Here is a 24,823-nt window from a genome sequence, read left to right as displayed (position 1 = left end):
TTCAACTAGCATGACTTAAGTGTGATTTAGACTGTGAATACAGGGTTCAATCATAGTGCTCAGAGCAAGCAGATTTGTTGTTGTTCGGTTTTGGCTTTTTTTTCTTTTTTATTAAAAGACATAGGTGTAGAAATAAACAGCCACCCCCATGTTTAGTTGTGTTTATACTATGTGAGAAAGCCCTCCTTTTGTGCAGTAAACAGCTTTGCTCTTTCCCCTTCTGATAAGAGGTACTTAAAGGTTTAGCCTTTGTGTCTTCCACGTTTTGGTGGGGCATCTTTAGCTTTTACAGCCATTATTTCCTTTCAAGTCTTCTAGAGGATTTATAACAATTTAATCTCTCCTGCTGCCCCCCTTCTTCCAGCTCCTATTCCTTTCTTGAGTAGGAAACAGTTGGGCCACCTTTTTAGTTAGAATAACGGCTGTTTCCCTTCCATATCTATGTAAATATTTCCACATATTAAGCATCAGTTCCTTAACTAAATGGCTTGGTTTTTGCCTCTGTGAGGTGTTAGATTCTCTCCTCTCCCTTTGGTGGGTATTGCCCCTTGCTGCAGAGCACAGCTTCGTGGAGGGCCTGTGCTCTGCATCAGGCTGCACTGCAAACAGCATGCTCTAGTTAGGTGTAGCTTATTACTGGCTCTTGTTAGAGACCAGGCACAGATTTCCAATCTTTTCCTCTTTGTTGGCTTCCCAGCATTTTCTAGTTTTAAAAGCAAGTCTCCACTGAACTCTTCTGCTTTGTTCTCCTCAGCCCTGTGATTGAGCATATGTGACTGCCATCTCTATCAGCTGTGGTACCAGAAGTTTGGACTTTGCTTCCAGTTGGAGACATCGCATCTTGGTTAGCTGTCCTTCCATTAGCATCTTTTGGGAAAATCTATTTTCTAACACTGCTTATAGTCAGAAAGAGGTATAATATAGTCCAGCCCTTAGTTAAATGGAAGTAGAAGCAGCTGTGGCTTCACTGGAGCATGGTACAGAGGCGCACTATGGAAGTTGTGAACTTCTCGCATAGCTCTGGTTCGGTGCAGGCAGGCCAAAGCTGCTTTCCTCAGTGTTTTCCTGCATGTGAGATTTCGCCTCCTATTCCTGCTTGCTGATGTTTATTTTGTGGGAGTCATACCAAGAATAAAGTGACTCAAAATACATGAATGGGGAGAAATAATTGAAACTGTATATGACCCTAACCCTCCCTCTGAGTTGCAAATAAAAAGCTAAAGCTGGTGTGCTGTTAACTTCTCACTTTATGCCCAATGTCTGTGCCTTTGGGACACTCACAAAGTATAAGCTGGGTGCAGGTATGTGTTTCCTGAGCCCTCACACCTCATTTGCTAGCGAAAAGAGAGGCCAGAGAAGCATCCTGAAAACTCAGTGGAAAGATGAGTTGTGTTGAATTGTTTGTGAACTTTTTTCTTACCACTGACTTTTCTTGGGGGCAGTTAGAACAGCAGGCAAAAAGGTGGGATCATGACATTGATTAAATGTTGTAGCAGCCCTGCTCCCTCCCCCAAGCTGCCGTTTGCCTTTTAAAAAAACCCCCACCAACCTAAAACCCAAAAAACATGCTGTTGAGAGTAGAAAATTTGATTGTACCATTGTACCCATCTGACTCTGTGCCAGCAATACTAAATGCAGATTGGAAGGTGCTTGCTTGTTTTAAACAGATTTCAGAGCTTTGAGAAACACTTCCAGCTCAGCAAGTGAGCTCCACGTATCTCAATAATGTGATTTCTTTTTTTCTCTTTTTTTTTTTTTTTTTTAACACACCACTGAGTGTTTTTTATGTTGCGTGATATCCAGTTCTGATTCTGCTTGCTCGGGCCCATCCATAGCCGATATCTACTGTCTGCAAAGTGACTTTCCATGATGCATGAGGTACCCGAGTGTATTTTGGATGAAAGAAATGTAATATAGCTTAAAAACTATCTTGCAAGCCATGTGGAAAGATAGAATTTAATTGCCTTTTTCATTTTTGCTATTTTGTTTATGAAACTTAGTCACTCTTTAAATATTTAATGTCACTCAGTGTTGTGTTGTATTTAGGCTGTGTCCTTCCAACCAAGGGGGATTTTTTTGTTGCTGTTGATAGAACTCCATTTTACTCAGCTAGTCCAATGTGTGAACTGCTAAGAGTTCATGTACTGTTGGAAAAAATCTTGAGCGTAGTGTAATATATGTGCAAGTGATACAAAGCACTGAAGGCACAGTCCCTGTAGGGGGGATCCAGGAGGGAGGGCAAAAATGGCACAGAAAAATTGAACAATAAACGCTAGAACAAGCCCTGCTTAACCAGCAATATGTTTAACTCTTGCTTATCTGAAGGGTGTTTTATACAGCTTAACTGCTGTCTAAAAAGTATTGTTAAGAAATTTGCAAGAGGCTTTCCTGCTTTTTGTGCAATGAAGTAGGAGTCGAGGTTAACCTTTTGTAGTTGTGGAAGAGCGCAGCTGGAGACAGACCTGCTCACTAACCACATATTTTTTTTTTCCCTGTATGTTTTGTATTCCTCTTTCTAGCTAAGGAAACCTTATTGGTCTCCAGTGTCATTTCAGCAGCTGGATTAGTTCCAAAGGGTTTAGGCTCATACAATCAGCATTTTCGACTCTCAGTCGAAACTCTGCTGACAGCCACAAAATGTATGTCTGTCTCTCCAAACCGCGATGTCATTCAGCCCAGTATTTGGCCAGTGTTGGATTGCTTGTTTCCTTCATTGTTTGTGCAACTTTTCCATTATAATTTCTGACAGTGGTGAGGTCAGATGGCAATGATGACATTCTTGGCATAGCTGCTTTTTTTTTTTTTTTTTTTTGTATCCTTAGAAAAAATAATCCCATAGTAGCACTTAATTCAGTTTCAGTATTGCCTTATTTGTCCTATTGGCTTGATGACTTGTACTCCCCATCCAGCTACTGTGACTACAGCCAGGCAAATGTCACAGGGTGGGACTTGCTGTTACTTGAATAAAGTTATCCTCAACCTCTCATATTTGCTTTCTGTTGAAGATCTTATAAGCAAATTTTTATTCCCGGTAAGGGAAGAAATGGTGTGAACATGGAATTGCACAAATGGCTGTATCAGCAGAACAGCAAGTGTGCCAGTTAGTGCAGTAGAGGTAAGAACAATTACAAGAAGTTAAGATGATCACACAGCACAAACCTGAACAGCAACTGTTGTAAGTAACAGGCAGCTGTAAGGATTAATGTCTTATGAGCAACTAGTACGCATGGAGACACTGCATGAAAAGCACACGGGGTATGTGTGGAATTAATGGCGATTAAACTGGAAATCTGCAAATCTGCTGTTTCTGATTTCTAAACAATTGCACCTTTATTATGATGCATTTCTTACAATGCCAGACCTTAAAACTAAAACGTGAGTCATTAAATCATAGAAAACAAGTGCTTTGTGGTAGGCTGAGCAGCAGCTTGGAAGGCACTTGTTCAATGACAGAAGACTGGAAAAATCTGCTCTTGCATCATACTTTCAGAATTTCCTACTTAAAAACAGTGACATACTGACTTCTAAAAGTTTGTCTTCTCCTTTTCCAACACATTGTAAGAAAGACTTGGCTGGTGGATACACCAGGGAGTTCATGGACCATTTACAAACAGATCCTTTTATTGCAGAGAGGAAAAATTTTTGATGCCTGTGAGAGAACATGGTGAAGGTTCAGCTATTCTGTGTCGTGTGTGTTTCTGGCAGTGCTGTTGCCACCTTGTCAGAGAGAATCCATTGCGCCAAGCTCTATTAAATTTAGGAACGCAACCCTGACTTTTCATGCCGTGTCCTAAAAAAAATGCTCAATCCCAGATTAAACCCCAAAAGCTGATGTTAGTGTTAAAGCCAGCACTATGCTAGTTTTGCTCTTGCTACTCGCAGGTCTAGTATGTTAAGAAGTTTGGCTTAGGAACTTGGATGTACTAGATGCTACAGTTGTTAAGGTGTAAAGGTGCTTATTGTCTTTTAAAACTGCCTGTTCTCTTAGAAACACTCGCTTTCCCAACTGACAAGATTTTCAACAGTCTGCTTCCTTGCCTTCTCTGCTTTTAATTAAAAGAAGGACCGTTCCGAGCCAGCAGTCATTTCTCATTCCACTGACACAAGAACTTCTAGAAGTAGTTGCTCCCTTTTCCCTCCAATTTATTTCATGTGATGCCACTGATTATCCAACATTGCATTCCCAAGCAATATTTTCATGAATGTCTGAGTTGTCTTTAGGTGCTTCACTTTTCTTCGAAAATTATGATGCATTGATCAAAAATTACGACGCATTGATCAAAAATTACAGAAAAGAGCAGACTTGGCAGTAGCTTTTCTCATATGCCAGAGGTCAGGAGGATAGAAAAGAGTATGAGTGTGTGGGAGGCTGGAACTGCATTGATACTAGAAACAAAAGTGGAGTCTGATTTTTTTAAGACTGGAAAAAAGAACCCAAAAAGCAAGCACCCAACAAAGAGTATCTGGGTTTCAAATACTCACTGTCATTGTATTATGATCTATCAGAGTTATCTGGCATTGAACTTCTTGATGAGAGGGGCAGGACCTCTTTGGTCAGAACTGCTCTTTATGACATTCAGACTCTCGCCTGTATCATTTTCAGGCCCTTCAGCTCACGCTCCCCAGCCTCTTACCTAGAGAATCAGCCTAGCCAACCTTCAGGAATTTTCCATCCTGTACATATTTTTGATTTCTTCCAGACCCAACTTTTTATACTTTGATTGGTTCCCTTTAATCTTTACAGGTGACACAGCTCCTACATGCAGCAGTGTTTATTCTTAATATATTTGTCTGTCTTTATTTGCTTTGTCATGGTGAATCTTTCTGTAAGAAGAGTTGAATGGCAACGTTGTCTTTTGAAATAAAACTGCAAGGGCTGAGGCTCTCGGGCATTGAGTGGCTGATTGGAGAGAGAACTGTATGTGTGTTTTCTAGGTGTCACAGAAGCTACTTTTAACAGTATTGAGGTTGTTAATTAACGATCTTGCACCAAAACATGGCCTTGCTGAAAAAACAGTGACTCTCTTAACATTTTTTGTTCTTTGCTTATTTGCCCATCCAGTTTTATTATTCTCCTTAAATGCTTGTGTTTCATTATCATCACGTACACACGATTGGGTTTCTGAGAGGTGTTCCAGGTGCTTCTTTATGAAGGTTTAACTCTTTCTGCAGCGTACTAAGAGGTCAGGGCTAAATTGTTAAATGCGCACAGAAGTTAACACAGCTTGCTACCAGGGTGAGTGGTGCACAGCCAGCTCACTGTGACTTCTGTTTGGCTTATTTAGACACGAGCTACTGAAGCTCTCCTGTATCTGTGCCTGTAAGCGTTTCTTGGCGCAGTTGATGTGTATCACAAACACCTAACTAGGTGTTTTTATGAATAAAGGTGTCAAATGAGAAACGTCATAGAAGGACGTGTTTTGGAAGGAGAGCCCTTGCCACGGGAGCAAGCACAGACTACAAGCACTCTTCCCGCTCCTACCAGCAGATGTCACAACACAGTAAGGAAGAGAGAAGTATTTTTTTCAGTTTCCAGGCAATATTTAAAGATAATAAACTTAAATAATTATTATTAATAATAACCCATCAAAAACTTCATGCTGAATTTGCAGAAATAGCTCAGAGGACTTGTATAGCTTGACGTCTGCTCTGGTTCTGGTTAATTTTTTTCCTTCTGTTCTCTTTTACATGTAGCAGGAGTTCTGGGTAGCAAAGGTAACAATGGGTTATTGGAAAATAATAGAGAATCATCATTTCTTAGAGAATCTCGGCAAATTACAATGGGGTTTCTGTGTTAAGAGCGACTGATAATCATTACCCTTTTTAGCAGGTGGAATAAAGTTCGGTGTTAACTTCCATTAACAGACAAGTCTGTATGCAAAACCATGCATGAATTTAAATATACTAGAAGTCCTTCTTCTTTTCTGTGTTGGACTGAGTACACTCTTAATGGCCTTTCATGTACCTTAATACTTTGTTCCTGAATATTATTCTTGTAAATTAATTAAGGCCAAGGTGTGTATGTGGGGGGAACAGGTAGGGGGGGGCCATTTGGAAAAGATCTCCAACCTCACCTAATTCACTACAGTTGGGTGAGCGATGGAGTCAAAGCGTGTGGTGGTATGTTGAGTTAGGCTGGGGGCGGTGGCAGGGAGAGGGACAGAGGTCCAGAAACAAGTAATGCTGTGGAATATTGTAAGGAAATACTAGCTACAGTAAAAGAATTAAGAGGCCTTGATTTCTGCCAGCGTTTCCTTTGGGCTTGGGTCCTAAATGAACAGAAACTTCTGACTGCTCTTCTAAAGGAACTGACTCTAACAAGACACGGACATTCCTTCTCTCTGATTACCTGAAATTACAAAACCAGCATTTTGCAAGGTAGAAGCGATGCCTTCACAACACCTGGAATTGAGTCTCCTCTCGGCAACACACTAATATGAGCATCAGCACGAGTGCCCAGGGTTAGCCGTGCTCAGATTGAAATGCCCTGGCATGACTGCATATCCTCTCATCCCTCCTGTCCTATCAATCTTAGTGAATCAGCCTATTTGTGTCTGAAAGAAGACTTGAACTGACAGTAAAGTATACGCAGTCAATCCATGGATTATTACTAGTGTTGGTATGTGCTAATTATATACTGGGTAATCATACTAGAAAACATGTGGAACAGCTTTCAAACTCCTTGTGCTATTTTTAGGAAAACTCAGATATAATTACTTCGCATTCAGTTACTGGCACCGTAGCTACCCCTTTCTGCTATATTTATAGCTAAAAAACATTGGTGAAGGTAATCGGTCAGGACGTGCACTCTAAATGAGAGACTAATCCTAAACTGGCCCGCGTTCTCACCGTGCAGTGGGTGTAGATTGCTGTGCAATCGCTGGCCCTTTCCTCCCTCGGGCAGGCAGGCGTTGCAAAGCAAAGGCCAGAGCCTTTGCTTCAACGCTGGAACACTTGCATTCCTTAATACACCTAGGGATTCCACAGGTAGGTAAAGACCCTGTAACAAAGCTGCAAGGGAGATAAAAATCTGTATCTCCTCTTACTGATATTAGTGCTATGGAAAAGATTTTTAAGGCCTGAATCTACTGCACCATTCCCAATGGCGTTTCCCTCAGTACTGACTGCTTGATCAGCCAAGTAACTTAAGACTTTGTAGGAATTTTACATCTATTTCTGAAACAGTTCAACTGCCTCTTGCCTATGATAATACCCTTTCTGGAATGGAAATTGCTGGTTATGATGTGCTCCCTGAATAATAATTTCTCCAAATAATCTTGTGATTATCTAACTGAAACCATGATACTTGCAAATAGGAAATCACTACACATTGTGCAAACTGATGCTTGGTCGGCGCTGCCGATCGCTCGTTAGGTGGGCACAGGCTCAGTGCTGCTGGTGCTACGTGAAGCCCCGCGCTCTTTACTGTATTGCTGCAAAATTGCCACTCTTCCAGGGGGAATATTAAACGTCCCTCATTTCACATCACCACTGAGCATAGCTGCTGCATTGCAAGTAGGGAGTTTCTGCCCACTCTGCATTTGGGTCTGCATTTTAAATAAATGACAACACATTTGCATTCTTTTTATTTATTTGAACACTATGATTTAAGAGCCTAAATGCAAGTTCTTCCCTTTATTTCTGCAAGTAGCACTGCAATCATAACTTACAAAAATGTTTAAAATACAAAATGTACATGAAATTACAATACAAGGCTCTGTAAACATCTAGAACTTAATCTTTATTGTCCCACATTTTTAAATATAAAACTTCAATTTGAACAATTTCTGAACCTCAAGGAATGACATCCAATATGAGTATCAAAAATAGAGTTTCAAAGCTCTGTATCAGAACAAAACTGTCATGTTATTTTCATTCTTTGGTTTAAAAAGGATGGCAGTTCCCCTGGGAACATGGAAGTTTTACTACAGAATTCAGATTGCTAGTTTATGGTAATTTCAGAAATCACCTCCTCCTCCCCTCCAGATTAATGTATTACCCCTTCATTTTTTGTTTTTAACATTGATCTTTGACCCTCCTTAGAGAAAAGCTACTTCATCATTAAGGCTTTCCTTCAGGATAATCTAAACTATTAAAAAGTTTTGGAAAAGTACTCGGGGAGAAGAAAGGGCTTAAGGGTGAGGAAGTGGATGCCAACAAAAGATCAACAGTTGCCGGGTTCTGTTGTTTAATTAAATTTGCATAGTCCAATAGAGATTGTGTGCTTTTTATATCACTAAAATCATACAAGATTAACAGTCTTTACCTACGTTATCACACAAGCTAAAATAAAATTAAGACCCTTGTATTGAAGCTTTTACAAGGCAAATACAAAACTGCTTTAGTATCCAAAGCTATATTTTTTTATTTCATTTTTAAATAGGAAAGCGTCTCTATGTCTACAGGCATCAAGGTATTTAAAGGCATCAGAAAATTTAGTGCATAGCAACTCTGGATTGTTTGGGCTCCTGTATTTTAGGTACAGTGTGAATTCCAGCTACTTGGAGAACTTGCAAGGAGAGTCTGTACCAGTAGGATAAAGGAGCATAAATCCCATACAGTATGAAAAGCTTTTAAGTTAGAATTCTCCTACAAACAATGGTTAATGCAAAAGACCCAATACACGAATGAAAACTGGAACATGCCTTGCCACCAGCACATGGTCTGAAGACAATTACATCGTTTACAGTGTTGTGGGGGGAGTGTGTGTGGCTTTTTTAAGGTGTTAAAACCGTAAGTAGATGTATTTCTGAGCATGTGAATCCTTTTCTAGGATCTTTAATGTAAATGAGTAGAGGACAGAGTAAAGCACCATTGCTGAGGGACAGTTACGATATCACACTACTCTTCAGGTTACAGCCCTGCCAACTTTTTTCTGCAGATTGAAAGATTTGCACCATTGAACAATACGTTTGCAAAAAGGATGCTTGAGATTCCCAACACGCACACAGTGGCCTTGCATTACGTTGTTTGGGATAACTATGAAACATCGAGATAGTAGCCTTAGGCTGCACGCTTAAAAGGAAGCACGCGATAGAGTTATAATTTCACCCACTTAATGTGTGGCCTTTTTAAAAGGTCATGAAGCAGCTATGACAAAGGTGCGACTATAGCTATGCTTCAGCGGTATTGCTTGGGCGCTGACTTAAATTTAGGTGTAATGTTTTGCCTGCAAAAGGCTCAATGGAAAGTTTCCCCATGGCTGTCTGCCAAAATGCAACATCAGTAGCATCTGTGTTTACTCTTACAGGTACTATAATTCAGTGATTGTATCCACTTTAAGACCATTTTACTGTAACTTTAAGAATCTACAGTAGTTTTCTACGGAAAGAGGCACATGCTCCATATGTGTGAAATCACTAAAATGTCCACAGTTCTCTGAACTAGTTTCAGTGCAAATGCACTTTCTATATTTCAAGATTTTTGAGTGTATTTGCTCTTAATTTTCATTAGAGCATCGTGGCTCGCCCAAATGAGGAACTAAAACTAACATTTAAAGGATTTGAGGTTCAGTGTATTTCTGATCATACTTTGCTGTGATTGTTGTACCCTGTATGCTCCATAGCAGAAAGCTTTGTAAACGACGGTGGTGTCTTCCGGGGGAGGGAAATGTTTGTGGCCTAAGCAGGCAGTTTCAGATCCTCTCCTAGGTTTCTAATCACAGAGGCCTGAGATTTTTAATAGCTACGTAAACAGATTGTTTCAAATGTCTCAGATGATGTGGGTAAGGGAAACGCATCCTTTGAGCCCAGCACAAAGGTTACTGCTGCTACGAATCTTCTGTATTTCTTTGGTAGCTTCTGCTTCACACGTTTACAATTAAACATGGGCACATTATGCTACCTAGTGACTAATTCACAGTAAATTACCTTTTAGCAAACTGACGTTTATAAACCGCTTAAATTTAAGGAACCGTAATTGTCATTTCCTTAGGACTTCCAAGTGGCATGGTCAGGCATACAGCGTATAAAAGATAACAGATGTGATCAAATGATTTATTGCATGGAAAACTTGAATGCCACTGAACTGGCAATTTCAAAACCATATTCTGTAGGGATAACAGGAACACTCAGATCCTCGGCAAATATTAAAATTTCTCCTGTATCTACCATGGCTTTGATGTTGCTGTTCTTTAATCTAAAATCCTACTGCTCAAATTTGATTACAAATGTAACTTTCTAAGAAAAAGCTATTTCAGTAAGGAGCCTGTGCTAATAAAGAACAGGAAGATTATCCACAAAGTTATAAAAGTTAAATTTTGGAATGTCATTTCTATCCCAACACTTTCATGATGGAATGGTCTTTTTGCAGCCTATCAAGTAACATTTTCAGTTTATAAACAAGTGCAGATCTACATTTGGCTTTGCTTCCTATGAATCTAAGAAAGAAAACACTACAGTATTGGTATACACAACAGCTTCCATGGCGTTGGCTTCAGATGACAGGTATGACTCGCCACTGGAAGATCATATTAAAAAAAAATTAAAACAATAGAAGCTTTAAAGGCTTTCCAAAATGACCAAAAGGTGTTACAAATCATCAGTTACAAACTATACTATCTCTAAGGGAAAGCAGCACACTGAAGATGTGTATTAAATCTTTTTTTTTTTCCACATTCAGTACTGTGAATATTATAAGCAAACTAACATCTCCACACATCTGAAGCACTTACAATATAAAAGTATTCTATTTAAATGCAAAAAGCAAAGCTTGTTTGTAACTTTAAAACTGTTAAAATATCTGGTGTAGGTTCTGTGTGTCCATTTTAAGAAGTCTCTTTACAGCATCTGAGGAACTATAATTAAAATGCTCTGTCTCTACATCAAAAATGTAACCCACTAAAAGGGCTTTGCAAGGATCCGCTGTTCCAGTTCATAAAGGCCACAGAGTTGGAAGCACAGTAAGTCTAAAGAGGAAGAGGACGAAGAAATACTCAGAGAAACTGTTAAGTTTTCATGGATGTTTAGCTGGAAGCTTATCCGTTACTGGATTCCATCAGATATTCTTGTCTCCAGCGATCCAGGACACGTGCGTGCAGACTGGCTGGCCACCGTTGTTCCGTGTGACACTGAGATCTGTGACATATCTCTTCCTATGATCTCATTCACTACAAAAAAAAAAAAATTAAAAAGTGACCGTTTTTATGCTTTCCAAAAGGCAGAGCTCATCAGTGTATCTCTTTAAAAAAAAAAAAAAAATTTCAGTGCTAAGCCTTGATGCAGTTAAGTAAACAGAGGATGAATGAGGAACCCAACTTCGGTAACAGCTGAAGGGGGTGGGGGGGATGGGGGGGGAAGTCCTGGTTTCTCTTGGTATTACCCTTTGTACTTACCCTAGTCCATGCTGGAGAATCCCTAAAACACTTGAAGAAAATAAGCACATAATATTCATGACAATCAGGTAACTGAGAGACACAGCACAGGTCAGTTCAGTACAGATTTCCCCACAGAATTCTTTCTGTTAAAGTGTTCCAGACAACACAAATAACTCTTGGCTCTTTCAAGCTACTTTCAGAACTTCCTCAGAACTTGGATTTGGGTTCATAGACTATTCTTTTTAATACCATCTACCTATTTAATTGGCCAGTTTTCTGAATATTTGCATTTCTGAAACTTCAATAACAGAATCTTCCTTAGTTATCAGTCAACTTTTCTACAGTGAAGAATTAAGACTGATCAATATGTGGGTCACATCGGTTTGTGTGTCAAATTTGGCAGAGATAGTCAACTGTTACTATGTACAATCGAGGGACACCACTGTGACTATGATAAAGCAGCACTTCAGTTATCAACAACTGACAATGTTGGAGTGTTACTCCAAAGCCTGGATCATTGATTGCAGCACGGTTGAGTTTGGAAGATGACAAAAATAATTATTTTAATGGATAAGCATAAATGCAGTGATGTAAACGTCCATTTTACAGAGTGGGCAATAGAAAGTTTAAGAAAACTGAATAATATGCTAAGTGGAGATAAAAAAAAATCACATTAAATAATAACTACAAATAAGTATTAGATGATAACTAAAATATACATTATTATTCACTAGTTAGAAGAGGCAGTCAATCATGTTTTCCACGACTGAGTGGCAGCAGGTATACAGTATCTCTTATTCAGCAAGACTTTGAATAGGCTGAATTATAGTAATAAAAGAAAAGCCTCTGACATGAGTTTGGCCTTTTATATGGCTTCTATAAATAGGCATTTAATGGGATCCTTCTGCCGAGTAAGGACCATTCCTAGTAAAAATAAGAACTTTTTTTCTGTTAGTAAGCTGCTTCTATTGCAAATCTTAACAGATTTGGAACCTAGGCATTTGTTCTTTTGTTCTCCATTGGGTAACTTTACAGAACAATATTGATACACTTCACCACCCTTCTTAAGGCTTCGTTAATTTTCCATAGCAGGATTTAGCTTCCTACTGACCGTTCCTGTCTGGTAGAAGCAAAGCAAAACCAATCCACAGGTAGCGTAAATTGCTCTTTTTGTTTAGAGAGTGCTCTGCAGCCTGAGCATTGCCTTTTGCTGCAGTAGTAGCGCAAGTGGGTCTGAAAGGAAACGTAGCAATATTGTGCATGCTCTGAAGTGTGTGTAATGTATATAAAATCCAACTCTGAAACCAAGTTCTGTCTATATTCTTTTAGTTTACTTGGGAAAGCTTTAAAATCACCTTACATCATATACCTGTATGTAACCGTGCAGGGGCTATTTGGTATCTAAAAGCCCATCAGGGCCAACCGTATTCTCTTGCATGGATGCAAGGACAGCTTGTTCAAACACACATTGTGGCAGCCCAAAGGTTAAAACAGTTCAGACAGCTACCTAATAACCAGTTCCCTCCAGCATTACAAGGCTTGCAATTTACTGGGCTTCAGAAAAATCTGTCATTCAATGAACTTAACTGGCACTATGACACTGAAAATTGTGTGACTGCAGGTAGGATACTTTTCCAAGTATTTTTAGTATTTTATTGGTATGTTATTGTGCCAACACAACGCAAAAGAGCTATTAAAAACCAAGGGTGTGGTTATCTTTTTTTTTTTTTTTTTAAACAAAATTTAGATGTTGACTTATAAGAACTATGCTCCATCGGTTTCTGTCGGGTGCTCGTTAGCTGGCTCTAACTGCGGGACCTCTAACGGCTGCTACCTACTGTCTGCTACTGAACAGTTGTTTTGTGCAAATCAAATACTGCAGCTGTTCAGCACTACTAAAACTTTGATGAGCGGTACAATAAAGAGCAACATAGCTAAATACCTTTTATATTTTGAAATTATTAGATGGTTACTTCCTTTAAGTTTTGATAGATGTTATGTATCTGTACTGGCAACACCAGGATGAACTGGTCTGTACTGTTGCAACGTTTTGTAGATCCCACAGGCAAAGGCGTTTAACTGAACAGCATATAGCGTGGCATTAAATTGTCCTTAAAGCACAATATGCTGTGAATACAATAGCTGGTCATGTGGTGTTTTATTTGCCAAAGTTCTGCATAATTCATTATGTAGAGTATTAAATTAAAGTTCCAGGTCGGTTTGTGTTGTTTTGCTTTTTTAAAATAATCATCAATTTGTTTCCAAGAAGCCGTCTTAGAGCACAGTGCAATAGCTCTGTCATACCTTTCACTTTGCTGTTGGAGAACTTTTTTTGGTGACATTTTTAGCACATGGACAATACAGATTTATCTGATTTATATGGATTTATAATAGAAACATCTACCATTTCTGAGGGAAATGCAGTACCCTGTCTTCTTTCCAACAGAAAACTCCAGTGGAGTTGTTTAACTTGCCACAGTGAGTTTGTCAGGGTAGCTAATTTTTAAACCCAACCAGTATTCAAGTGAGTGTGGGGATTTTTGGTTTGTTAGGGGGTTTTGTTTAAATAAGAAGTATCTACATTGGTGTTTTCTTAGAGTGCATGTGGGCCTAAATAAAAGGCCAGAATCCTTTTTCTGCTGTGTCTGGCAAAGGTGTGTTTTCACTTTTTCACAGACCATAGCCTCCTGACTCACACATCTTCCTGCTTTATACTTTCCAAGAGTGCCCATTTCAGCTGTCTGGAATCTGTAAGCAACAAATGGATGGGGGAAGTCTGCAGGCTCCGGGAGACTATATGTTCATTTAGATTATGTACAGATGATGGTAAAAATGCTTCAAAGAAATTGCAGCCTGCAGAAGCCAGCAGCTGAGATCAAAATGCTCTGACCTTCTGCGGTGCAACAGCCTGGCTGCCAGGTTTGAGACAACTGAGCAGGGCGGCACGCGGAGCACTGCAGGCCGAGGGAGGCACCGGCCTGCTGCCTGCCTGCCAGCGCCCAACACGCCTGGGAGCAGTGGAAGGGATGAATGGGGAGAGTGGGCAGTACCCATCTAGCCTGCAGGCTAGCAGATGGAGAAATGGGCATTTAAACTAGTAAAGCAGGCAAGGATGGTCTTTTAAAGCCTGAAAAAAACATTGCTAAGAAGCCATAATGAATATTTAGCAAAATTAGGCAGCCTGGAAGTCCTTTGGAACAGCTCACTGAAGAGATGTACAACTTAGCTTTAAGGCAGCAAATAATGAGATGCCAGCACGTATCTAAATTGGGAAGCATTCGGCTTTATATGAAGGTGGAGTGGTATAAATTATAGAAGTTTTAAAATGTAAATCATGCAGTTGGTAAGCAGAGTTAAAATGCTGCATAGAAATGTACAAGACTGAAGTTGAAATCATATATGGTGTTTTCCTTTTTGTATTAATTTGTGATGGAGAAAATCATATTCATTTTAAAGACTAAAACAGAAATCCAAAGGTTAGTATTTGAGTGCATGACACGTTACCTTCCTCAACACAGGGTCAATCACAGAACATTTAGTGGTCTGTGAGTAAAACTGAAAACTTAATTCATGAGCATAAACACAGGCTTTCTATAATGCTGTCTAGCAAAATCAGAATCATAGAGTCATTTAGGTTGGAAAAGACCTTTAAGATCATCAAGTCCAACCATTAACCTAACACTGCCATCCCACCACTAAACCATGTCCCTAAGCACCTCTTCTACCCATCTTTTAAATACCTCTGGGGATGGGGACTCGCCCCCCCCGGGGGCAGCCCCTTCCAGTGCCTGACAACCCTTTCTGTGAAGAAATTTTTCCTAACGTCTAGCCTAAACCTGCCCTGGCGCAACTTCAAACCATTCCCCCTTGTCCTATCGCCCGTTACCAGAGAGAAGAGGCTGACCCCCACCTCGCTACAACCTCCTGTCAAGCAGGTGTAGAGGGCGATCGGGTCTCCCCTCAGCCTCCTCTTCTCCAGACTAAACAACCCCAGTTCCCCCAGCTGCTCCTCAGAAGACTTGTGCTCCAGACCCCTCACCAGCTTTGTGGCTCTCCTCTGGACGTGTTCCAGCAATGCAACATCTTTCTTGTAGTGAGGGGCCCAAAACTGAACACAGTATTCAAGGTGTGGTCTCACCAGCACTGAGTACAGGGGCACGATCACTTCCCTACTCCTGGTGGCCACACTATTCCTGATACAAGCCAGGATGCCATTGGCCTTCTTGGCCACCTGGGCACACTGCTGGTTCATATTCAGCTGGCTGTCAACCAGTACCCCCAGATCCTCTTCCGCCAGGCAGCTTTAATCCAAGTTCTTGGGTGACAAATGGGGCAAGGAAGTAAATTCCAACAGTCCTGAGAAAGGACCCAGGCTCAGGCTATACTGATGATGCCCTACAAAGGAAAACTTCTTTTCTATGCTTCCAGAAGAACACTTTATCCCACCTTTCCTATTTTCGACTATGGGGTGCATGGGCTACGCTGTCCTAGAAATATAGCTGGGAAGATTTCATATGCCCTTTTGCTTAACCTTAAAAGCCATCCAGTTAGCAACTAGATACTGGGAAACCAAGATGCATGGCTTTTCTAATACATGCAGTTATTTATTTTTATACAATTTCCTTTTTTTCTTCAGCAAAAGTTTCTAAGGGAAGGCTGCAGAGCTTGTTCAGGATTCGGTAATACAGATCTCAAGTTAAGGTTCTCTGTGGTCTGTCTGCCAGGTTCATTTGTGTGGTGTAGTTTATGCTTCTGTTGCCTCTCTGAAGAGAGCCAGTCTCATGAGATGGAGGTGAACAGTTATGCGAGTAGGACCTGGACTCTTTCAGCCTACTACCTTCTCCTCTGTCCCCCCCACCATTAAATCGCTGCCAGTTTGGTGTGTTTGGTGCCAGCTGTTCTGACTGCTCACCCCATGCCCTGGACCTCTACTATCAAGAGATGAGGAACCAGAAATATTTTGCATACTAAATAATCACAGACATCTAGTTAATACTTAGTCATTTAGCACCTCCTGATCACCTAAAATTGTTTTGGATGATCAGTGTCAATTGAGTGGATAATATTGAAAGTGTTATCAAATGATTTATATGCTAACAATCCAGATTGCTAATCTTGAAATAACGACTGAAAGAAAGAGAGGGGTGGCACGCACTACACTACAGAAATGCAGTAGACTCCTCCACTACAAAAGTGCTAGCTGCATTTTGAAAACTTGTTTGTCAGATATGGCATGGATCAAAATGCAATACGGCTTTTTTTTTTTTTTTAAATCAGGCTGTGAAATGCAAATGACTTTAACAACTTTCCTATGTCTATTTAATTGACCTCTCTGGCAGTTATCCCAGATTTCAGAATTTCAGCTGTTACTTTATTTGCAATAGTTTCACCTATTTCTTCCCTAGTATTTATACATAGCGTAAGCTGGCTGGTAAATTTACACTACTAGTTAAAAATAGATTGTGCAGAACAGAATTTAACATGGTGGGGAAAAAACCTTCTGCTACAGACAGATTAGACTGGACGTGTTGATACGGGTGATACTGTAGTGTTGTATTGCAATTTTTTGTGGATTTTTTTTGTTTTGTTCTTCCCCCTCTGTGCTGCATCGAAAAAGCATGAACATGCTAAAGCACTGAAAGTCACCTGGAGGCTCAAGCCCCTATAATCTTTCAAAACAAATTAAGCAGCACACTAACATGAATACCAGTGGAACAGAGAAGAAGATAACTAGCGTTGACTTTTGGATCTGCTGTCAAGCTTGTAAAACAAGAGCAATCACATATTCTGCTTTACTGGGTTGTTCCCACTGTTTTTATTTCACATAGTGTTCTGTTTGCTTTTTTAAGTCCTGACTGACTGCACACATGAAAGACTGCTGAGCCACTGAGATTGGCAGAGAACTGGGCCACAGCTCCTTGGTGGCCTCTTCCCCCCTCCCCCTGCCCTTATCTTTCAGGCTTTGCTCTTGGTCACTGAAGCCTTCCACTGGGACAGCTGATAGTTACTGCTCCAGCTGTTTGCTGCGTGAACAGCCAGACTGTTCATGAAGATCTCTTAAAACTGTTGCAATTTGCAATCCAGAGTTTTAAGATAAACTAAAATTAGGTTGAACAGCTCAGCCATTTGTGCAGAGAGTGACACACACACACAGAGCTGGGATAATCTTACCAGCTGTTCCAACAGAGATGTGTTCTGTGAGCAGTACTGACCAACCTCTCGGGAGAAATTCTCACCTACAACAAGTTATCCCTGTTAGCTGATTTGAACAGAACAAAGCTCTTGTGTTACAAAGCATGACAACATCATGAAAGCCTGTGCTTTTAATAATAAGTTGCTGACTGTTTTTGATAAATTAAAAAAAAAATTATGAATTTAGAGTAACTAGTTCTTAAAAGAGGAACTGGTGCTTTGATATGTTTGTAAGAAAGATCTATGCTTTTCTTCCCCACTGGTTTGTTTAATCAGTTCTACAATATAGCCTTGATTTACTCTCTCAGTGTCCAACTGATCCATGATTTGTCAGCCAACTTGTATACCTGTACCACCTTACTGAATATTTTATATTAGAATAAAAACACATTTAGATGTAGTATGATCTCCAGGATAGGTGTTTAAAGTTCTAACATTGGAAGTAGCAGCATTATCTTAATAAATCAAATGCCAGCCAAATACTAGCATACTTCTAAATTGGTCTGTACTTAATTCCCTCTATTTCTATAAATGCTGAGACACAAATATTTTATAATGGAGCACAAAATATAAGCAATTCCTGAACCTAAAAAGGCCTTTCTGGGAATAGTACAAGTGACCTCTTTTCCCTTGCAGGAAGCTGGTAATCTATAGTCAGCATCTATACTTTCTACAGGACAAGGGAATCTCTCTAACAGGCAGTTACCAAGCATTTTAGGTTTCTATAGGTCAAAAATACTGCCTGAAAACCTCCATGGAGAACTAAAAGCAAACCAGTTCAGATTGCAAACCATTAGGGATGTAATGGGCAATAGCAGAGACCTAGGGAAAACATTGTGATGCTTCCCCAAGATGTTCCACCAGCCTCCAAAATGTGTTTGTCTTGGGGAATTCCCGAGCCAGAAACAGTACCTCTTCTGCTGAATGGTCCCATTAGGATTTTTCTCTCCGGGGTCTTTAAGGTCTGTGCAAAATTCTGTCATCCGCAACATTTGGAGACAGTAAATTCCAAAGCTTAACTATGTATAGCTGTAGCAATGTGTTTTATACACGCTGAACTTGCTGCATGATTATTTGGTGGACACGTCTATTATTTTCTCTCCCGAGAAGTATTTTCCATTACCTTATCTGTGCCACCCATTCATTTTATTATCCTTAGCATATTCTCTGCATTCATTTTACTGGCTGGAGAGTCCTAGCTGATTCAGTGTAACTTCTGTTCCAAAGCTTTGGTCATGGCTAGTTCTCCTTAACCGAAACACCCCCCAAAACATGTGAGCATCTAATTCTTTTGTGACATCAGGGACAAGATGTACGCACATAACAGATCTATACAGTAGTAGCATTTGTTCATTCTCTGCTGGTTTCCTAAATATTCCTAGCTTTTATTCACCCTCTTAAGACAACTTCTAACACTTCTGAGCAAGTTTTCATAAATTGTCCATTTTAAATTCAAGTCGGCTTTAAATGAGAATAGTTCAGGGCTCTTCTTGTCACTGTATGTGTGGAATTAGGGCAGGTTTTTTTTCCTTCCCTTACCTTAATTTCCACTCCTTTAACTAACCAATTTTCTTTAATCACAAAGTCTTCCCGTAGAGATTTCTAGACAGTATTTGTTTTTCACAGTTCTGAATAGCTGAGGAGCAGCAGTGTTGCCTTTACCAACTGCCAGTCCCCTGGCTCCAAATCAGATTTGAGGAAGAGGTTATACATTAGAGTTAATAGTTCAATTGCTGCTTACTCTTTCAGAGCTGTTGTCTGGCACATCATCTAGTTGAGGAGAATTGTCACTGTTCATCTGTTTGTTCTGAGACCTTTTTACTGACACTTCAACTTGAGTTGAAGGGCTGTGGCATGAGAATCTCTAGCTCCTCAACTGTGAGCATCAATACAAAAAACTTTTTAAGTTCATTTCTCTAACTGAACTCCTGATTTCTCATCTGTTGGCCAGGTTTCACAAGTAACCTAATAATTTTCATGTTTTCTTCTGTTTTCTGCATTTGGAAGCAGCTTGTAGTCTCTCTCACTGCAGAGTAGTTGTACACTTAATCTGAACCTTCCTAAATAGTTTGCAGGCTGCTTGCAACTACTTTAGCCTTTTGACCACCTATTTTTTCTTGAGTTTTATTGTTTTCCTATAGTTCCCCTTTTGAAGTTTGTAACAGCCTGTAATGCTGAAACTGCTACAAAACAAAGAAAGGTTTGTTAATTTTAATTTTTTTTTTTTTTTAAGCAGTTCCTGTATGGACCAAATAAAGAGATGTTTCCCTTTGTGGGTTCTTCTCATGACTTAGTGCTCGATGAAGCAGTCATCACACTTGCCCATTCTGTAAAAGATGACTCAAGTATTCCATGAGTCTATTTCCTGCCTTTGCAGATTGTCTGATCTCCTGCAGCACGCTAGTTACAGTTGCTCTCCTGTTCAGCAATATAATTTAGAAGCTATGCTCTTCCTAATTTAAGCCTGAACGTTAAATTTGTAAGCATTCTGTACTACTAGTTGATACAGTTAGGTTGTCTGATTTCACACTAAGCGTACTTCAAGGTACAGAACCATTCTACTAACTTTCTTGTGTAAACATATCCCTTGCATTAGTATCGCACTATCTTTCTTACAGCAAATACCTAAAATACCCATTATTTTAATTCAAAACCTCGCCATGTTTCTCCGATGGTAGCATTTGTGTGTAAGCCTATTTCTCTCTGGGTCTGGTTTTCTGGTTTTGTGCCCTTTTAGAAAAGGACCTGTTGCCGTACATTTTTGAATTCTAAGTTTGGGGGTTGCGAACCTGTACGTCACTCTTTAGTTGATGATACTGGTATTTGGAGGTTATTGCGCTGTTAAATTGAGTTTTCATTTTTCAAGAACTCCTGCTCTTCAACATTATTCTGTACCTACCAGATTCTGAGTTGCACAGGATATAGTCTAGGACACAGAAATAATCTGTTATTTTACTAACCAATTTGCTGTTTCAAGATACAGAAAAGTCAACTTAGCGTACAGGGCCCTTTCCCTAGTTTTGTCATTCTGAATAGTAGCTACTTACCTTGCTAATAACATTTTGGTATGTAAGGAAAGATGAGCTAAGAAAAAGTAAAATCTTTTGAAAGATGGTAAAAGACCAACATCGTGATTTATTTTAGTTTCATGGGCAACATTAAGGTCAGTCTACACACTAATTGTGTGAGGGTTTTATTAAGGCTATACCCAGAGCTTTGTTACTTTACTGTTAACAATCCCAAATCTACTGTACACTTACAGGTGCTCCCCTTGAAAAATCTATGGGGAAAGTAAAACGTGTTATATGTGTGTGTGTGTATGTATCTGAAAAAAAAAGGGACAGTATAGTTCCTTGGCATTTCAGGCATGTTTGTAATAAAGTGAAAAACACTTAAGAAAAATGAGTATAAACACAAACAGGACGAATATACCATGTGTCAATTTCTAATATTGTTACTATTTAAGAGTCATAGTGCATAATGATCTTGTTTGTATGTGAAAAAGAAGCTGAAAGCATTTTAAAATAAATCCAGACGATCTTTCCCAATTACAGTGCACATTCAACTAGAAATCTACTAATGAATCTGTATTCATTGTACTTAGATTGGTAGCGCATGCCACTGTATTCCATCTAGGTAAATTGACATTGTTTCATCTTTTTTTAAAAAGGAGAAACATTCTAAATTTCTCATAGTGAACTGATCTGGCCACTCTACAACCTTGCCCATATTTGGCTTAAGATTTTCATATCCTCTTCTGTTGTTTTACTAGATCCTACAGCACTCAGGAAGTTCTGTGGCAGCTATATGTAGTTTAAGTGGAGGTTTTTACTGAATGAGTGTACACCTGGTTCACAACTTCTGAATTTCCAACTGTTTCAGAATACACAGGTGTCCAGTTATAGCAATACTTCAGTATTACATAGTGCTTTTCACTTGCAGATGTTAAGACTATTCAAACACTTTCCCCTTTCCTTCGTGCTCCAATTTCAAACATTGAAGCATTGCAGTAAGCAGACTCACCCTCTAGATTTTCCACATAGGAGTTGGACATGAGTGCTGAATGTTGAGTCCATTTCTCTGTTGAACCTGATGGCTGGTATTCCAGGTCAGAGATAAAACTGTCTGTGTCAGAGAAGAAGACAGACATAACTACTGACTGGACTAAACCAAGAAGTTACAGTTCACTCAACCAGGAAGTGACTTTCAGTTTTCTTTTAATAGCACTAACTTTAAATACCCAGTTTCATTCACAACTACTAAATATGTTGACATAAGTAACTACTTATAAATTATCAGGGTGCCTATTAGAAACAATATCACTTATCTTGTATATTTAGTTACTTTTCAGTTAGCAGCCAGAGCCATAAAGGTAACGGTTAATGTTTTTGGATGTCTGCTTAGTTGTATCATCATGAATTTTATACTACGTAAACTTCACTTTAGTATTTATGTTAGTTTAGAACATTTCTCCTGCAGTTTTGTCAATCTGCTTTACTTCCTGTAGTCAAATTCAAAAAGTGCTTATGCCCCTTGACAGCACCTCCACTGAAGCAAAAGAGTACTAGTAAATAAAACCTTTATTTTTATTCTTCCTATCCTTTAAACAAAGGACACTGCTGCTGTAAACAGCTGTTGGCTTCCCCTTGACTTGTCAGACTGTCTGAGCCTTTTGCCCAAGGTACTGATCTGCCGTCAGGCCACGCAGAGGTTGAAGTGTTGGAAAATGAGGTGTTATCTTGGAATGGGTAGCTCTATCAGACCAAAGCAATGTGAGAAACCAAGGAGGAAGTGGAGAACTGTATTCCACTGAACTGTTTTTCCTGGAGGAAAAACAAATGTAGAATAGCGTATTTATTACTTTAACCAACAAGTGCCTGTTTATTCTGTTGTGATCAGTGACTATGCAGAGCTTACAGCAGTATGCTGGGTTGGGTTTGGGTTTGGTTTTTTTTCCTGCACAAGACAGAGCTGCAAGTTTAGTAAATTAGGCTTTAATAAACTTAATAAAATTACTCTGGAAACTGGCAAATTTGTGCCTTCTGGATAAAGCATGATTTCTAAACCCTGCTTAGGGATGACTCCCAGGAGAATGGAAGAGTCTATTCTTCCTCCCGAAATTCAAGCAGTTCAAATTACTTCTTTGGATGACTTCTTATGCTTAATTGTTTAAAGCGTAAAGTTACATGTGTTTAAACAGGAAGTGGAAAGCACTATCTGGGTTTCAGTGACAACGTCCACTGCCATTTTGAAGGAAAGGAGTAGATGAAGGACAAATTCTTGTCAAATAATAGGAGATTAAGCAAAGAACATTTTTCCCACCAATGATGGTAGAACCAGCAAGAAAGTGACATTTAAATAAAGATCTGATGAATCCAGGGAGATGGGCAGAAAAGTACCTTGGGATGAAACAAATTAACTTTTACGGGCTATCCTCTTTAAAGGCTTTCAAAGGACGAGACAACCACCATGCTCACAAAAAGCCTCCAGAGAGCACAGGGGAGTTAATTAGCTCTTTTAAGCAACAGTCTCTACACCATAAAGTCTGCATAGCTTATCCAGTAAGGATTATCTGTCACTTTAGTAGAGAAATATGATTCTGAGCAATTTTTCTAATTCATTTCATACATAGAGGGATTCTGCGGCTCCTGCGTGTCCTGACAAAGCTGCTGACAGTATTGACGTTTTGCTTTTATAAATCCCTGACAAAACGTGTCCTCTGTAGCGCATGTTACATGTCTCCAGCCAGCACCTTCTGGAATAAAGCATGCACTTGCCTCGGGCACACAGTATTTGTTGTTTGTGAAATGTGGTAAAGAAAGCAACAGCCTTTTAAAGTGTGTAATACAGCATAAAGATTTTGTTCAATGCATACTTAAGTTAAACAGAACTTGAGGTACCAGATAAACATACATTAAAAATACCTTTCCACTTCATAATTTCATGAACATTTGAGAAAGGTTTTTACTTCCTTAAGCAATACTAGAATGTGTTTTGTTACCCAAAGAATATAACAGTAAAATGAAAATATTAAATGTAAATAGAAATCAAGAAAACTGACATCCTATAGATCTACCTGTTTAACTGATCAAAAAGTCATACTTTTATGAACCACCTCTTTGTCTTGGCTCCTCCCTTAAATAAGGAAAGGTTAAGAAAAACTTTAAACCCTCAATTATCTGCACCAGATCTGGGTCAAAGCAGTAAGTCAACCTAAAATTAAGAGTTCTATTATGGATACAGGCAGACCAGTAAGTACTGATTAGCCTGTGTATCCTTTACTACTACTGAACTGAAGTAGGATGCATGTGGGCAACAGGACTTAAGACTAGAAGATGCACTGGTTTTAGAAAAGTAGACCCCCAAAATATTCTAGAATGCATGATTTGTTTGCAGTGTTGCTAGAGTAAGTAGTACAGAGTGTGTTTTTTTAATATGCTTTGCAAAAAGAAGTTTGATATAATTGTATGGCAGATCGTATGAGCTGTCTAGGTCTGGTGGTATTGCTGCATCCGCCTAGGAATTTATGTGTTTTAGAGGACAGATGAGTGAATTGCTGTATTTACAGAGGTAACAAAGATCTGTAAACCTCAAAGAACGTTATGGATAGACTGCAGCACACGCGTCCTTGGATAAAGGCCTTCTTTTGCCAGCTCCGGATAGAACTCTCTCAGCTGCATTTAGGTGAAGAATCCCTGCAGCTACGTCACATTGGTTAGTACAGTATATTTAGCCTGGTTTTGACTCCACATGACCAGCAAGTAGCACAGTGTCAACTTTCCCTAATAAAAAAAAAAAAAGCTGTCAGGCTATAATTAACCCCCAGTCTGCTCTGCTGTGGAGCAGCCAGATGATTCTGTTGGTTTGTGATCAAACCCTCTCCTATGGCAGGCCATGTTTGCAATGGCATGGTGGGTTGCCTTACATGTTACCATTTCAAGGTAACAGGCTTACGTTTAGTAATTTCAGGTTCAATGCCAATTTTATTAAGAAGTACCTTTTTTTCCCTATTATCTGATAAAATAAGGCTGTATGAAGTGTTAAGAGGAGTATAGTTTTCCTGTGCACATTATGTTTATAGCTATACAGACAGACTGAATGTGCCTGCAGATTCACAGCCCAAGCTCTGCAGTTATTTGGTATAGTAACAAATATCTCTGTTCGTGTCACGGTTATGATGTCACACTCTGCATTTATGTATCATAGTGAAACCAACTCATTTAAGTCCTATGTTTACCCTTTCTCTCACACAAGATAGCTGAGTCTAACATAGTAAGTATTAAGTGTGAACCTTGGAGCTAGAGGACACATGCTGTG

At 39.5% G+C, this 24,823-nt stretch overlaps 1 protein-coding gene across 1 annotated transcript in view; it reads right to left on the bottom strand.

Annotated features, from left to right (window-relative positions):
• Positions 1-7,611: 7,611 nt before the first annotated feature.
• NFATC3 (nuclear factor of activated T cells 3) overlaps positions 7,612-24,823 on the bottom strand; it is a 73,243-nt gene continuing 56,031 nt past the window's right edge. Inside the window, exons 10-11 of the mRNA XM_035893126.1 lie at positions 21,530-21,631; positions 7,612-11,107 (exon numbers count right to left, since the gene is read on the bottom strand). Coding sequence (XP_035749019.1) covers positions 10,983-11,107; positions 21,530-21,631 — 227 coding nt within the window. The 3' untranslated portion in view covers positions 7,612-10,982. The remainder of the gene's footprint in view (positions 11,108-21,529; positions 21,632-24,823) is intronic.

The sequence above is a fragment of the Egretta garzetta genome, unplaced genomic scaffold (assembly GCF_000687185.1).
Source record: "Egretta garzetta isolate BGI_Z169 unplaced genomic scaffold, ASM68718v1 scaffold314, whole genome shotgun sequence".
Lineage (NCBI taxonomy): Eukaryota > Metazoa > Chordata > Aves > Pelecaniformes > Ardeidae > Egretta > Egretta garzetta.
This window is presented reverse-complemented; position numbering and strand designations above follow the sequence as displayed.